Source organism: Schistocerca cancellata, chromosome 8 (assembly GCF_023864275.1).
Source record: "Schistocerca cancellata isolate TAMUIC-IGC-003103 chromosome 8, iqSchCanc2.1, whole genome shotgun sequence".
In the NCBI taxonomy this organism is placed as follows: Eukaryota; Metazoa; Arthropoda; class Insecta; order Orthoptera; family Acrididae; genus Schistocerca; species Schistocerca cancellata.
Genome location: NC_064633.1, coordinates 462,308,816 through 462,325,384, shown reverse-complemented (window position 1 = coordinate 462,325,384; position 16,569 = coordinate 462,308,816). Strand labels below are relative to the sequence as shown.

Here is a 16,569-nt window from a genome sequence, read left to right as displayed (position 1 = left end):
AGGAAAGTACATAGATTTGTATTAGAGATCCCACCACCTAGCTATCTCAGGTATGAGGGTTCAGCAAATTATCAAGCCTGTCACATTAGAGATTGCGTACAGAATGTCTTTAATACTCATTTGATAAATTTATGTGTACAGACGTATGTGTTGTCTTTAAGGTAAAACCTTATTGATTAAACAACCAATTGCATCATTTTCATTACAGGTATTATTTTACCTAAGCTGAATAACAATTATATTATTTAAATGACACATATTACTCAGGACATATGTTAAAATGACACTTGGACCATTTCTGTACTCCTTGATTTAGTCCTATCCTGCATCTAGGTCTGTATACTAATCTCATTGCTTGTATCCTTTTCAACACATGAGTCTATTTCTGTGTTTGTCTGTGTCCTTGTTATTCCAACTATCATGTTCCCGTGTTTGTGTGTCTGCTCTTATTTGTGTATGTGTTTGTCCTTGTTTTTATAATTTGTGAAACGTATGTTATTATCGGTTATTTCATTCAGTATGCTCCAGTCGCCTGGCTCTCGTAGAATTTGTCCTACGTTGTCATACTCAGGTCAGGGTCGTATGTGTGTGAGTCTGTCACAATGTAAAGCGACATGTTCAGGAATTCCTAGTTCTCTGCAAGTGCACGTGGGTGTTCGGCTGAGATCAAAGCAATGGAGGTGTTCTGGGTATGGACCATGGCTCGTGAGGAAATGGACCATGCCACGGGCGGGATCTACGTTCTCTGTCAGATTTTATTTTGCCAGCGGTTCAGTTGGCGCCTTTCTGTGGTGTCCTCTCCTATAATTTCACATGCCTTGTCGCGTCTGTCTTTCTTCTACCAGCACGCTGCTGCTCTTTGACAGATGGTGATGTCAATAGGGCGCTCGCCCATCACCACGTATAGTGCCTCCACAGATGTTGTACCGAAATCCCCCGACATCCTGAGCAGAACACTTCTTTGGCCACGTCTCACAATGATTTTGCGTGTCACAAGGTGGAGTTGATGCGCCCAGGGCCTCGCTGCAAAGCACACTATGGATTTCAATAGTGCGAAATTATATGTACGTATTGTCTTTCCGGATAGTCGTTACTTTGTTGTATTTAGTCTTGCTAATATATGCATTATTTTCATTGCTTTGTCGCTTGCAAATCTCATATGTTCAGTGAACTTCAGTTCGGGGTCAATGTGTAAACCGGGATAGTTTGACACTCTTTTGCGTTGCAAGTTTGTGTTATTTAGCTTGATGCTAGGATTTCTTTTAATTTCGCTTTTCAGTAGTAAGTTCACAGTTTTATTAGCTGCAATTGTGAGTTTACTGTTGTTACACCGTTCATTGTTGTCTACGAGGAGCTGCGTAGTCTTTTGTTCTAAGTGTCTTCTTGAGATTCCCGATACCACTACGAGAAAATATTCAGCGTAAGCTACTATCCCCTTTGCTCTTTCATCTCAGTCTAGGTTGGCTATCAGCGGCCCAACAGCAATTTCCAAGAGTATGGGTCCACATATGGATCTCTGAAGGCAGTCTTTCGCGATTTTCTTGTCAACTCTTCAGTGCCCCGCTCGCCATTCTACAAGTCTGTCTCTGCAGTAGTCGAGGAAGCTGTTGGGATTTGCATTTATCTTTTCTTTGCGAATAGCGCAGGCCACGAAAGGTTCGCAAAAGCGCCTGCTGTATCAGGTAACATGGCCATCACAAATCTTTCCTGTGTGCTCTGAGTTCTGTGTAAAGCCCTATTTACTTTTTCGTCAGTAGACTTGTGCGGATTGACCCCACACTGATGTGAACTGAGGCCCAGAAGTTGTTTGTGGGACTGTAATCTGTCACACAGCAGGCTCGCCTGGACTTTATCTAGTCCATTCAGTAGACAGATCGGTCTATATGATTTTGGGTCTGTTGAGTCCTTGTCCACAGATTTTTTGATAATCATTGCATTGCCGTCTTTCAACAAGGGGGGGGGGGTGTATTCTCCCTTGCAGCAAAGAGGCATTAAGTAAGTCCGTCAGGTAGAGGACAATATGTGGTGCAGCAGTTTAGATGGTTTCTGTGTGAACTCCATCTGGGCCCGAAGCTTTTCTGTCTAAGTTCAGTCATTGCCAGAGCAAACTTTTCACCAGCGATAGGAGTAGTGATTCCACCACTTACGTATTTAATGTCCATTTGTCTCCGTAGATTTATGTAGTGGTGTTGGTCGTGAGTAAGATCATCGTCTAGTAGTAGCTTGTTTAGCAGGCACCTTGCCGATGACCTCCAGCCCTGAGTAATAGTACCGTTTTGTCGCTTTAGATACCGGTATTACCGTTGGTGTTTTTATTGTCTCAGTTTCTATTTTGAAGGGCTCTCCCCATATGTTATTCTGTAAGTAGGTCCTGACAAAACTGCCCTGACGGTACAGTCTTGTTTTTCTGGAATTCGTATTTGTATCGTCGTTTGGCTTCAAGGTATTGCTGCAGCCTGACTTCTTTTTTTGGACTTGTCCTTGCTTGTTGGTAGTGTCGTCTTTTGTCTCCTGAATCTTTCCTTAGTTTTGTTAATAATGTCGACTACGGCATACTTTGTTTACGTACGCCATTGGTTTGTGGGATTACAGCGATCTGAGCTCTCTTTAGGCGATCAGTTAATATGTGAGCTCTGTAATCAATATTTCCTCGACTGGTGTGCAAGGGGAATTTTTCTATACTATCTTTTAGTGTATGCCAGTTTGATCTGTTCAGCAGCAATCGGGGGTGTTGTTAAATGAATGTGTTTGTGTTCATGTGTGTAGCAGTGTGTATAATAATTGCATTGTAATCACTGTGTGTTGTTCTGTCATATACTTCCCAGTCAGTGATATGTGTCGCAGATGTTCCGTTTGCTAACTGAATATCTATGCTACTGATACATCCGGCATTTCCACGGTATGTCGGGGCTTGCCCTGCCTTATTGAACAATAGGTAATGTTTAAAGGCTTGTGTATAGAATACAACAGAGAATGCCTCTCTCTCTCTCTCTCTCTCTCTCTCTCTCTCTCTCTCTCTCTTATTGAACACAAAAACGTTGCATTCATTTATGATGTCCGTTAGAACATGTCCTTTGGCATCTGTCCTATCAGCAGACCAGAGTGCTGAGAATGCGTCGATATCCGTGAGGATCAGTAGTCTTTTGCTCCTGGAGAAACCAGCTATGTCTCTAATTGAGGTAGCAAAAGGTTCAAGTCCATTTTTTTTAGTACTGTGAGTATGATGATGTTTACCTTATCAGTGTGATTTCTGCTGTTACAAAGTTAAAAAGTACATATTTGCGTTATTTTTGTCACTGTAATTCGTGTATTTGTTACCACGACTGCTGCTTTGGCGTCCTGTTATTGTAATATGTTGTGTTGGGAGAGCAGATATTTTACCATCACGCATGTAGGGTTCCTGGAAACAAGCTACATCCGCCTATACTTCGTTAATCAATTTGCTTAGTTCTGCACTAAACATTCCACTTGTCATACAGTTCAGCTGTACGATCTTCACGGCGGGGGATATCTTGTGTATGCCTAGCTCTTGGGTCCAGTTTCTTTAAATTAAAAGTAAACTCACTCGTGTGCTCTCACTAACTCCTTGTAGACTCTATTTAGATCGAAACTCTCTCCCCTCCGTGTGCATACCATCCCCAAGTGTCTAAAGAGCTCTCGTTCGCCATTCTGAAGGTTTTCTGTTTGTAGGACCATGCGATCAGTCTTCCGCTGTTGGGTAACATAGTTTATTTCCTTCTGGATGATTAAGTCGTGGTACTAACCATAGGGCAGTTTGCAACTCATCTCTGTTTTCAAGCCTGCTTAAGCGTAGATTTTCCTCAAACTCAATCGTTCTTCCTTTATCGTGTTACTATTTATCGTTCGAATCTTGTGATGCGTTGGTTTGCTCATATGTGTTTCTCGTTAGTGTTTCCGTGGTAGTCGCGATTGCCTTTGTTATTTGTTCCCTCTTGTTTTTGTCGTGTAATAGGTCATGTTTGTTGTCTGTGTTTGCTATCCGTGGACCTGAAGCAGTTTTGTTTATCTTTTTTGCTAGTTGCTTGTTGATGGGTATGCCGTGCACAAGTTCTTGGTTTATGTGATACGTTTACGGTTTCGATATATTGTTTGTCTTTTGCAGTTTATATCTTTGTGACGTCACATTCCTGTTTGTCTTTTTCTATTGTTTTAGACTCTGAGTCATGAGTACTTCCACCATGAACAAAGCGTACTTGTTTTATACATAATTTGCACTTTGTGGTGTCATATTCGGTTTATATTGTTGATAGTGTGGTGTCGTCTTGCATGTTTGTCTTAGTTGTTGTGTTTGTTTTGAATCCTCTTGTGCTACTTGTTGCTCTGGTGACTGGTATGTTTCATAGATATGCTGTAGATGTGTATGAATGTCTCTCAGACGTCTTGGTGTATTTGCATGTTTGTCTAATTTATGAGATTTCGTTGACCTTTCATTGTCCCTGCAGACTGCTTGGGGTACACTTAATCCGTCCTGGAGGGTAACGGGTTGTCGGCAGGGACGGCACCCCATTAACTAACTCTAGTACCTTCTGCCGCGGAAGTCGAACACGCGCCAGAACAAATGGACGTGGTCAGCCCATAGAGGGCTCCGCCTCCGCGGCGGCTATTCCGAGCATGCGGCTCTCGCGCAGCGATGGCGCCACCGCTACGCCACGAGCAGACAGCGGCCAATAGCCGCTCCCTCCGGTTTCGTATATAGGGACCCGCTCTGCCCTAGTCCAGTCAGTCTGGTACTCGCTCTGGATTTCGTTTCTATCTCGGTGGTACTGTGTTCTGGTCGTTGCATGTTGTTGACATTTGCCTGGCTGTGGTTCTGACAAGGGAACCTCCCCATCACATCCCCTTCAGACTTAGTTATAAGTTGGCACAGTGGATAGGCCTTGAAAAACTGAACACAGATCAATCGAGAAAACAGGAAGAAGTTGTGTGGAATTATGAAAAAATTAAGCAAAATATACAGACTGAGTAGTCCATGTGCAAGATAGGCAACATCAAGGATAGCTGGAGCTCAAGAGCGCCGTGGTCCCGTGGTTAGCGTGAGCAACTGTGGAACAAGAGGTCCCTGGTTCAAGTCTTCCCTCGAGTGGAAAGTTTACTTTCTTTACTTTCGCAAAGTTATGATCTGTCCGTTCGTTCATTGACGTCTCTGTTCACTGCAATAAGTTTAGTGTCTGTGTTTTGCGACCGCACCGCAAAACCGTGCGATTAGTAGACGAAAGGACGTGCCTCTCCAATGGGAACCGAAAACATTTGATCGCAAGGTCATAGGTCAACCGATTCCTCCACAGGAAAACACATCTGATATATTATATACGACACTGGTGACGGCATGTGCGTCACATGACAGGAATGTGTTGTCGACCCACCTAACTTGTACACTTGGCGAATGGGTAAAAAGATTCTTCTACCTTGCCCGATTTAGGTTCTCTTGTGGATGTAATAATCACTCCCAAAAACGTGATCGCATCGGACGGACAGACAATAATTGTCTGAAAATAAAAAATTAAACTTTTCACTCGAGGGAAGACTTGAACCAAGGACCTCTCCATCCGCAGCTCTTCACGCTAACCACGGGTCCACGCCGCTCTGGAGTTTAAAGAATCCATGATGTTGCCTATCTTGCACATGGACTACTCAGTTTGTATATTTTGCTTATTTTTTTCATAGTTCCACACAATTTCTTCCTGTTTTCTTGATTGATCTGTGTTCAGTTTTTCGAGGGCTATCCACTGTGCCAACTTATAACTAAATCTGAAGGGGGTGCGATGGGGAGGTTCCCTTGTGAGTGGATTTACTGTTGGTGTTTGGTGTTGTGGTTTCCACAAGCCTCCGTTGTTTATCTCTTCCTTGTTGTGTCGGTCGTGGTCGGTTGTTGTCAGTTGTCGTTGGTCTTTCGCCCTACTCGTTCTGTGTTTACCCGGTGGTGCGTGCTCCACCGCCGGCGGCTTCCCCGCCTGGCGGCTCCGATCCGCAGCCCGAGGCGTTCCCGCTGTTGGTTTTGGTTACTACACTAACCATGCAAAATCCGTAAATAACTATGCCGACGATGCGCCGATGAGAAGAAGGAAAAGAAGAAGAAGAAGAAGGGGGACCAACAAATGAACATGTCAACACCCACAGAGTTTTGCTCATAATTACAAGCAAAACATTAAGTAAAATAATTTTGAAAAAGAACTTTCGTGGCAAATGTGTACGGCTTTTATCGCGAGAAAAGAGGGCATTGCCTAACAGCAACAGAAGATGACAACAACGTTTTTGCATATGTGACCACATCATCATGTTTTAAACATTTCGGCCACTGTGGCAAGCGACGTACATCACGAAACTGTCCAATATCCAGAAAGATTATACTGGAAAAGCAACGAAAGTTGATAACAAATAATTGAGTTGGCGAGATGTAGAATTTGAGATAGACAGTGAGATACACAGCGTCTTTAAAAAAAGTGTCACTGATTGCTGTAGGCGGCAGCATTGGTCAAAACCACCTGAAAATTTCTTATGATGATACGTCCTGAAACGATTCCCATCTGTCTGTTACGTAGAAGTGGACACTATAGGCAGGCTTAATGTGGTTACCACTCATCCTGACACATCTGTCAGCCATTCTTCGCAGTGAATCACGCACTCTTTAAACTATACCTGGCTCCATTCGTTTTGCGTCACATGCACTGGTCATATGCTCCTGTGACCTCAGCACATTGTCGATGGGTTGGGCATAGATCAATGCCATTAAATGTCCCACAGCCAGAAATCCAACGAATTCAGGTGTAGTGAACAAGAGGCCATGCTGTCGGACCGCGTCTGACAATCTATCGTCCATGTAACGTTGCGGCGAGGTACTGTCGCACGATCCGTACAAAATCAAGTAGTGCTCCTCCCTGCATAAACAACAGTCGTTGTCTTACTGCAAGGGTAGCGTTCACCAGTGTTGCTGGTAATTCATGGACTAGAAATGTCCAATTAATACTGCCTCATTCTTTTTATAATTCAAAAATTTGTATTTATGCGCCTGTTTGTTTCATGAACAACTGAATATCACTACTTGTAGCCCAGCGTGTTGTGACTATTACAGTGAATTTCCCATTAATACCTCATGACAAAATTTAACCACATCATCATTTCTGATTTGTGTTCCTTCTTAAAATAACTAGCGACACTGCCTTCAACTTCATTTTCGTGCTCTATCAACAACTATAAATTCTGCCATAAACTCACCAGAGGAAAAATGCTCCTGTGGTGGCCCCTATGGGACTGGCTCCCGATTACGAGTAAAATTGACATTTCTTTGCTGTAATAACTAAGAAGCGTTATTTCTTTCTTTTGATTAACGTTCTGTTTCGGGCCGCCAGAGTAGGTAGAATACTGATACAGACATATAGTCTGTAGTAAGCTCGCTTCACTGGAGTTAGTGAGGAGAGGAGTAAGATTAAATCTGCTTCCAGTCAAGAATTGGCGGCGCGGGGGAAAGCGTCTCGTACAATACTGACAACTTAGTTTTCGTGCTGAGCATTTTCTAGTATATAAATATCTCATGAAACTAAACAACTGTGGACGAGCATTTTAATGACGCTTTCGTTTAAGTGCAGTACAATATGGCAGCAATAACAACACACACAGTTCGCGTGCAATACTTCGTACCACGATTGATGGAATGCGCTCTAGTAACCGAGCTTCGTACCAAAGAATAGATCGCTAGGATTGACAGCTGTCATAAAATGGACGAAGTACAGCGTCTACTGTCACAGTCACCCTGTCTGTTGTTTTTATTTTCGTAGCCCTGTGGCAGGTCGGTGTCCCCGAAATCGTCATTGCTTGTCGGCTGTAGCATTTCTCGTTTATTTCGTATTGTGAACTGCGATTAACGTGAAGTAAATCATTGTTATTTCGAATGTGTTACAAAAGAGCTGAAAAGATACCTTGTGAAAACCTAAAACCAAGGAAAACGGATTGGATAGTTTAAAAATTTGTAACAAAATATATCAATATCGTATACATTATTATTATTTTCGATTATTCCCATTTAAGAGAGCGTTTGAACTTGAATTCCTTTATGATGATTGTTTATGTTTCTTCTGAGCCCAAATTTTCTTTGTGTGTTCACCGTGTTGTTTCTTTCACTCCGCTGTCCATTTGAATCCTGGTCTCTTCTGTGTTGTGGCGTCAAATTTATGTTTTTTTTATGATGTTCCTGAATTCAGTTTTATTTTCTGCATCGTTTACTGTTATGTGTGCTTGTCTTGAGGTCCTCTTAAACTTCTTTTATGCATTTTGTTTTTCCCCTGCCTGAGTTGACGACTTTAAGAATTCGCTTTGAAATTCTGTTTTCATTCATCCTGCGGATATTTCCATAGAATTGCATTCTTCTTTTCCTTATTGTATCCGTAATCTTGTCTGTGTATTTATATAATTCTGATGTTGGTCTCTTCTTCCAGATTCCTTGCTCTTGTATCAGGCCAAAAATTTTCCTGAGAATTTTCCTTTCTTGTTTCTCTATTTCTTTGATATTAGTTTGCCCACCTATTTGTGTTGTTTCAGATGCTTACAGTGCCTCCGGAAGTACGAAGTACACTACAGTGTTGTAGTGCCTCAATTTTGCATTAATGGATATGGACTTTTTGTTATAATAGTTCCATGTGAGTTTATATGCTTTCTGTAGTTTTTTATTCTTTCCTCATTGGTCTTTAGGTTGATCCCTGATGACTGGATGATTTCTCCTAGGTACTTAAAATGTGGTACTTGTACGATTTTCCCATGGGTTGTCACAATAAGCAACATTATTATTATTATTATATTCCTTTCTCAGACGTTATGTCTGGTTAAAATGGAAAATGACGCGGACCTTGATCAAGTGTGACTTGCTTTTAACTGTGTGGTATATGTTACATTGCATTTAGGAAATGTCAGGTAATTGAACATGTATCAATAATTACAGATTTCTGTAGTTGTGTATATACGTTTGGATGTAGCTGTATTGCGTTGATGTACTGGTGGATATTGTGTGGTATGACTCCTGTAGTTGATAGTATAATTTCAACTTCATCCTGATGCCACATGTCCTTGACTTCCTCAGCCAGTTGGACATATTTTTCAATTTTTTCTCCTGTTTTCTTCTGTATATTTGTTGTATTGGGTATGGATATTTCGATTAGTTGTGTTAATTTCTTCTTTTTATTGGTGAGTATGATGTCAGGTTTGTTATGTGGTGTTGTTTTATCTGTTATAATGGTTCTGTTCCAGTATAATTTGTATTCATCATTCTCCAGTTCATTTTGTGGTGCATACTTGTATGTGGGAACATGTTGTTTTATTAGTTTATGTTGTATGGCAAGTTGTTGATGTATTATTTTTGCTACATTGTCGTGTCTTCTGGGGTATTCTGTATTTGCTAGTATTGTACATCCGCTTCTAATGTGATCTACTGTTTCTATTTGTTTGCAAAGTCTACATTTATCTGTTGTGGTATTGGGATCTTTAATAATATGCTTGCTGTAATATCTGGTGCTTATTGTTTGATCCTGTATTGCAATCATGAATCGTTCCGTCTCAATGTATATATTGCCTTTTCTTAGCCATGTGTTGGATGTGTCTTGATTGATGTGTGGCTGTGTTAGATGATACGGGTGCTTGCCATGTAGTGTTTTCTTTTTCCAATTTACTTTCTTCATATCTGTTGATGTTATGTGATCTAAAGGGTTGTAGAAGTGGTTATGAAACTGCAGTGGTGTAGCCGATGTATTTATATGAGTGATTGCTTTGTGTATTTTGCTAGTTTCTGCTCGTTCTATAAAGAATTTTCTTAAATTGTCTACCTGTCCATAATGTAGGTTTTTTATGACGATAAATCCCCTTCCTCCTTCCTTTCTGCTTAATGTGAATCTTTCAGTTGCTGAATGTATGTGATGTATTCTATATTTGTGGCATTGTGATCGTGTAAGTGTATTGAGTGCTTCTAGGTCTGTGTTACTCCATTTCACTACTCCAAATGAGTAGGTCAATATTGGTATAGCATAAGTATTTATAGCTTTTGTTTCTTGCTGCCAATTCTGTTTTCAGTATTTTTGTTAGTCTTTGTCTATATTATTCTTTTAGTTCTTCTTTAATATTTGTATTATCTATTCCTATTTTTGTCTGTATCCTAGATATTTACAGGCAACAGTTTTTTCCATCGCTTCTATGCAGTCGCTGTGGTTATCCAATATGTAATCTTCTTGTTTAGTGTGTTTTCCCTTGACTATGCTATTTTTCTTACATTTGTCTGTTCCAAAAGCCATATTTATATCATTGCTGAATACTTCTGTTATCTTTAGTAATTGGTTGAGTTGTTGATTTGTTGCTGCCAGTAGTTTTAGATCATCCATGTATAGCCAATGTGTGATTTTGTGTTGGTATGTTCCAGTAATGCTGTATCCATAATTTGTATTATTTAGCATGTTGGATAGTGGGTTCAGAGCAAGGCAGAACCAGAAAGGACTTAATGAGTCTCCTTGGTATATTCCACACTTAGTCTGTATTGGCTGTGATGTGATATTATTTGAATTTGTTTGGATTATAAGTGTGGTTTTCCAATTTTTCATTACTATGTTTAGGAACTGTATCAGTTTAGGATCTACTTTGTATATTTCCAATATTTGTAGTAACCATGAGTGGGATGCATTATCAAAAGCTTTTTGGTAATCAATATATGTGCAGTGTAGCGACCTTTGTTTAGTTTTAGCTTGATATGTCACCTCTGCATCTATTATCAGTTGCTCTTTACATCCTCATGCTACTTTGCATCAGCCTTATTGTTCTTCATTTATAATTTTGTTCTGTGTTGTAAGTGTCTTTAATTTCTGTGTAATGACTGAAGTTAATATTTTGTATATTGTTGGTAGGCATGTTATGGGCGATATTTAGCTGGGTTTGCTGTGTCTGCTTGATCTTTAGGTTTCAGATAAGTTATTCCATGTGTAAGTGTATCAGGGAATGTGTATGGGTCTGCAATGTAACAGTTAAATAATTTAGTTAGACGTGAATGTGTTGAGGTGAACTTCTTTAGCCAGAAATTTGCTATTTTGTCCTTTCCAGGAGCTTTCCAATTGTGAGTAGAATTAATTGCTTGGGTGAGTTCATGTTGCAAAATTATCACTTCAGGCATTTGTGGTATCATCTTGTATGTGTCTGTTTCTGCTTGTATCCACCGTGCATGCCTGTTATGTTGTACCTGGTTTGACCATATGTTGCTCCAGAAGTGTTCCATGTCTGTTATGTTTGGTGGATTGTCTATTTTAATGTGTGTGTTATCTATTGTCTGGTAAAATTTCTTTTGGTTTGTGTTGAATGTTTGGTTTTGTTTCCTTCTATTTTCACTTTTTTTCTATCTTCTAAGTCGTTTGGCCAATGCTTGTAATTTCTGCTTCTTTTCATCTAATTGCTCTATCGCTTCTTGTTGTGAGATTTTACCTAACCTTTTTCGTTTTTTGTCTGATATTTCATTTCTTGTAAATTGTGTTAGCTGTCCGATGTCTTTTCTCAGTTTTTCTATTCTGATTTGTAGCCTGTGTTGCCTTGCTGGTTTTGTGGGTTTCTTCTGTGTGTTGGTTGGTTCTGATCTCTGCCTAGTGTGTATATTTAGTGTAGTGAGTGCTCCTACATAAACCAGTAGTTGTAACTCTTCCATAGCTGTGTTTTCATTTATTTTCTTGTGTATGATTGTGTTGATAGTTGTTATTGTTGTTTCGACTTGTGGGTTATTTGGTGGTCTGTACAAGAATGGTCTAATGTCTGTATTTGTGTCTTTGTATTCTATATATGTCAGCTGAAATTATTCTTCTATATCTAACATGTGTGTCACTTTGTGTTCTATTTGTGCTTGTTCTGGTGGCTGCCTTAAGATTTTGTTTTCCTCTGATTGTTTAATTGATGCATGTTGTTCTTTGTTTGTTTGCTCTGGGCTGTTTGAGTCTATTACTGTATTTTGTTCTTCTTCTGATTTCACATTATTTTGTTCCAGTATTTGTTTATTATTATTATTTCATTGTAGCAGGAACAGGAACTGTGGTTGAAAAATTCAGTCCTTGTTGTGTTTGGAAAGTAATTAGTTTCAGGTAACATAAGATATCTATTCTCAAAAGTTACAAAGGGATGATTTTTGTCGTGTCTGTGTGTGGTACGCGTACGTCACATACATAAATCATACCAGAAGTCGTAATAACCACTTGTCAATTAACCATACTGCGCTCAGCCTTGTTGCAGTCCAATGGAAGAGTTTTGTGTTTGGCGAAAGCCTGGAGGACGTTATGATGTGTAGTGGCACCAGTGATGTGCAGAGGAGATGGTGTTACTGTTAAGGGGTGTTTTTCGTAGTTAGTAAGTAGCACCATACTGTTGTGAAAGAAACGCTAAATGTGAAATTATATGAACACATTTTACAACACTGTTTACTTCGTACAGTAGAGGAACAGTTAGAAGACGATGATTGTCTCAGCACGAGAGTGGACTCTTGTCAAGAATCAGCATTTGGCAGGCAATGGTTTGCGGACAGTGCCACACCTCAAATGCACCGGCCTGCCCAGAGTCCTGATCTGTACCCAATGAAACACCTCTGAGAGGGGCTACAATGTAGACTTCACCCCAGATCCCAGCGTATAACATCAGTACCTTCTGTGGTTTCGGATCTTGAGGGAGAATGGCCTGCCGTTCCGCCACAGATAATCAGACAACCCACTGAAAGTGTCCTCAGCAGAGTTAAAGCCATCATAAAGGCGAAATGGACACACCTCATATTAATGTACAAATAGATGTCCAGTTACTTTTGTTCAGATAGTGTGTATCAGGAAAACTTTCAAATTATTATAGAGCAGAAAAATAATGAATGACTGTACTCAGAATACAGTAGGCATTATCATTTTGTAGCTCGATGCATCAATGCCAAGCTAGTTAGTGACGTTGCCAGAATGGAACGTATCACCACCCCACTGATGGGTCTGTCACATAGCGTACTTTGGGATACATGTTAAGGCCAACCGGCCATTGACCTTCTTTTGTGCTGGATGCACACGCATTGCCCGAACTCTTACGAGACTCGGTAAGATTGTCTGCCGCTAGTAATGATTGTAATGGGCAGGGGCACTACGAATGTAGTGTGTGGACATTAAGTTGTGTAAGTAGGCTGTTTTAGATTTTTATATTGGTAATGCCACGTAGCGCTCTGTATGAAAATCACTGGCTGTGCTGTGTGCAGTCTGTGGCTAGTTTGCATTGTTGTTTGCCATTGTAGAGGGGCAGCTGGATGTTAACAGCACGTAGCGTTGGGCAGTTGGAGGTGAGCCGCCAGCAGTGGTGGATGTGGGGAGAGAGATGGCGGAGTTTTGTAATTTGTCATGAACTGCTATATATATGATGATATTAAGGTAAATACAGTGTTCGTTCTCTATTAAAATCTTTCATTTGCTAACTATCCCTATCAGTAGTTAGTGCCTTCTGTAGTTTGAATCTTTTATTTAGCTGGCAGTAGTGGCGCTCGCTGTATTGCAGTAGTTCGAGTAATGAAGATTTTTGTGAGGTAAGTGATTTCTGAAAGGTATAGTTTAATGTTACTCAGGGCCATTCTTTTGCAGGGATCTTTGATAGTCAGATTGCGTTGCGCTAAATAATATTGTGTGTCAGGTTAAGCACAGTCTCGTATACAATTCTTCATAAGGGGACGTTTCAGTTGGGAATGTGGGTCTCACGAGGAGCGTGCAAGGGATAAATTCCTGCAGTCGCACTATCCTCCGTGCCCTCTGTGTCTCAGATGGATAGAGCGTCTGCCATGTAAGCAGGAGATCCCGGGTTCGAGTCCCAATCGGGCACACATGTTTAACTGTCCCCGGTGATGTATACCAACTCCTGTCGACAGCTTAGGGTCTTCATTTAATTAGCGTACTTTGTGGTCGTTGTGTTGCCGGCAGTGGTGCTACGGGCAGCAGTGCGTGCCGGCCGGCGAGCGGCCGCGCGCGGTTGCTGGCGGCTGGGGGGAGTGGGGCGAGTGGCAGCCCTGCTCGCGCACCTGCGGGGGCGGCGTGCAGGCGTCGCAGCGAGAGTGCGACAACCCGCCGCCCGCGCACCGCGGCCGCTACTGCGTCGGCCTCCGGCGGCGCTACCGCGTCTGTAACATACAGGTGCGCCAACGCAACGCCTACATCCACAGACATACTCCGCGAGCCAACGTACGGTGCACGGCGCAGGGTACCCTGTGCCACTGCTAGTCATTACCTTCCCCATTCCACTCGTAAATAGAGAGAGGGGCAAACGACTGACTTTATGCCACGTACGAGCCCTGATTTCTCTTCTCTTCGTGGTACATACGCAAGATCTGTGTTTGTGGTAGTAAGCTCAATGGACACAAATCAGTCAGCCTTAGAGAAACCATTACAAACATTACTTAATACCGTGTAATTTCGTCCCTATACTTGATAACCGCGGTACTCCACCACATTGCAGATGTGTTGATGTCGGCGTTTTACTCAGTTTCGAGATGCTGCTCCAGGCGGGTGTAAAATGAATGCGCGCAACGGAAAATAATAAACGCTAAAATGAAGATTTGACCCTGACTGACTACCCCCTGAAGCAGATCTTAGGATCTCTCAATTCTGTAAGTTACAATCTAAATATAAATGAATGATGAAGGCAACTAATCCTACTAAATTATAAATATTGTTCCTGCTTATATATTTATTTTAGATTAAAAAAAACTTTATATTATAAAGTTTACATTTCCTAAGTAAAATTACTAATCAGTTGCCCAACTCTCCCCCTTATTATGAGTGCGCGGTCTCATATAAATAACACGAAATGATTGACATCATCTACTTACCGAACACTAGAAGACACTACTTTCAAAGATGATGTACGGTGGTGTGGAACCTCAGTGGAAATAAATTAACGTGATCAACAGCTGTTTAGCTTTTATAGCCCTAATAAGCCGAAGCAATTTTGCGATATCACCATATGTACTGCGTCCGGTGCGTCGAAGTGACGGTTCTCGCACTCGTCTGCGACGATGGAACTCCAGCCACAAATGAACTCTTTCAAACACTAGGACGGCAGAAGGCGGTCCTCCGACTAATACGCTCTAATACTGTCTTCTCCTCTCTGTGATCTACAGACGAGAAACGCGAACTCCCAACCACAAGAACGGAGTTCAGATAACGTCTCAGCGGAAGTATAAGCAGAAGAAGTGCTCTCAGTTACTGAACGCCGCGTACTCAACGACGACTTCCAATCCGGAGATGAAGTCCAAAATCGTATAGGTTCGCAACAGTACAGTTCCTAACTGTTCTAACTATAAACTCTACTGAGAGCAAAGACAGCAAGTCCGTCTGTACCAACAAACGCTGATATCGAGTGACCGAAAGACAACGGAAGACCACGTCTCTCCACCGCTGGCCTCCCACCTTCGTAATTCCGAAAACGAATCATATTCTCGAAACCACGGAATATTCCCCCCCTCTAGAGATGCTTCCGAACGCCGACCAACCATATTTTAGTCTTTTGTCGTCAAGCGCGGAAAGTTTGCGAGGAGAAATCTATACTAGTACATTGGTATGCTTCTGAGTAAAAATCCGCGGAAATAACCCAGCCTGCATAATTTCCAAGGTGATGATTCCTCGTTCCTATCAGCTGTGTACAAGTTTTTAGTAGTTTCCGAAGTATAATCCTTCCAGTCCAGCTACCATACCGCCCAGTCGCGACTCAATTGTGCTCCAGCGCTCATGTGTCCCTACGACCGTCTTGCTACTTCCTGTGTTTAAACAGGACCAAAACACCCAGGGCTTTAGTTCCGCCTGCCGTTTCATTTCCACTGTCGTTCCAACCTCTACTAGTATAGGCAATCAGTCATTACGCCGTTCTGATAATAAAGACAATCCGTCACCTTTCATGCAATAAGCGTTAACAATTATTTACAAGGCTTACGTGACAACGTCAGTGTCCTTTATATATTAATATATACGATGTACAGCCTATCAAATAATACCTAATTGTGTTTGTAGATCACGGCAAAGTATGTGGATGAGTTCTTGTAAGATGCGAGATTATAGCCACCTTACACAGTGTTCCAATATGTCCTAGAGATTTTCTGTGATATGAAAGCTAAGTGGTTTTACAGGCCAGTCGAGATGTGACAGGGCGAGGTAGGGTTCAAAAAACCGGCCACATATTCTTCCAGTCCGATGAACTCTACTGTTCACGTCTTGAAAATCAATAGCGTATTTATCATGCAAGTGTTGACAGAAAGGCAAAACCTGATTCAGGATGTTTAAACAAAAATGCTGGTTCACGTTAGTGATCACCTCACTGAGCTGGCCCAAGTCATGATAGGAAAAGCACCCCTAAAATATCACAGACCAAGCTCCGGATTGAACATGACCTTGCACACATTTATGATGAAATGCTTCATTTATCCTTCGGTACACTCAATTAAGTGAGTAATTTGAATATAGGCAAAAACGTGATTCACCAAGACCGCATTACGTTCCACCAGTCAGCTACTATCAGCCTTGTGTGATTAATGTCCTCCTGCGAGGTGAC

At 41.5% G+C, this 16,569-nt stretch overlaps 1 protein-coding gene across 1 annotated transcript in view; it reads left to right on the top strand.

Moving 5' to 3' along the window:
* Positions 1-16,569, top strand: part of LOC126095631 (A disintegrin and metalloproteinase with thrombospondin motifs 7-like) — a gene marked incomplete at its 5' end in the record, with an annotated part of 619,647 nt that overhangs the window by 379,580 nt on the left and 223,498 nt on the right. Inside the window, one exon of the mRNA XM_049910395.1 lies at positions 13,950-14,159. Coding sequence (XP_049766352.1) covers positions 13,950-14,159 — 210 coding nt within the window. The remainder of the gene's footprint in view (positions 1-13,949; positions 14,160-16,569) is intronic.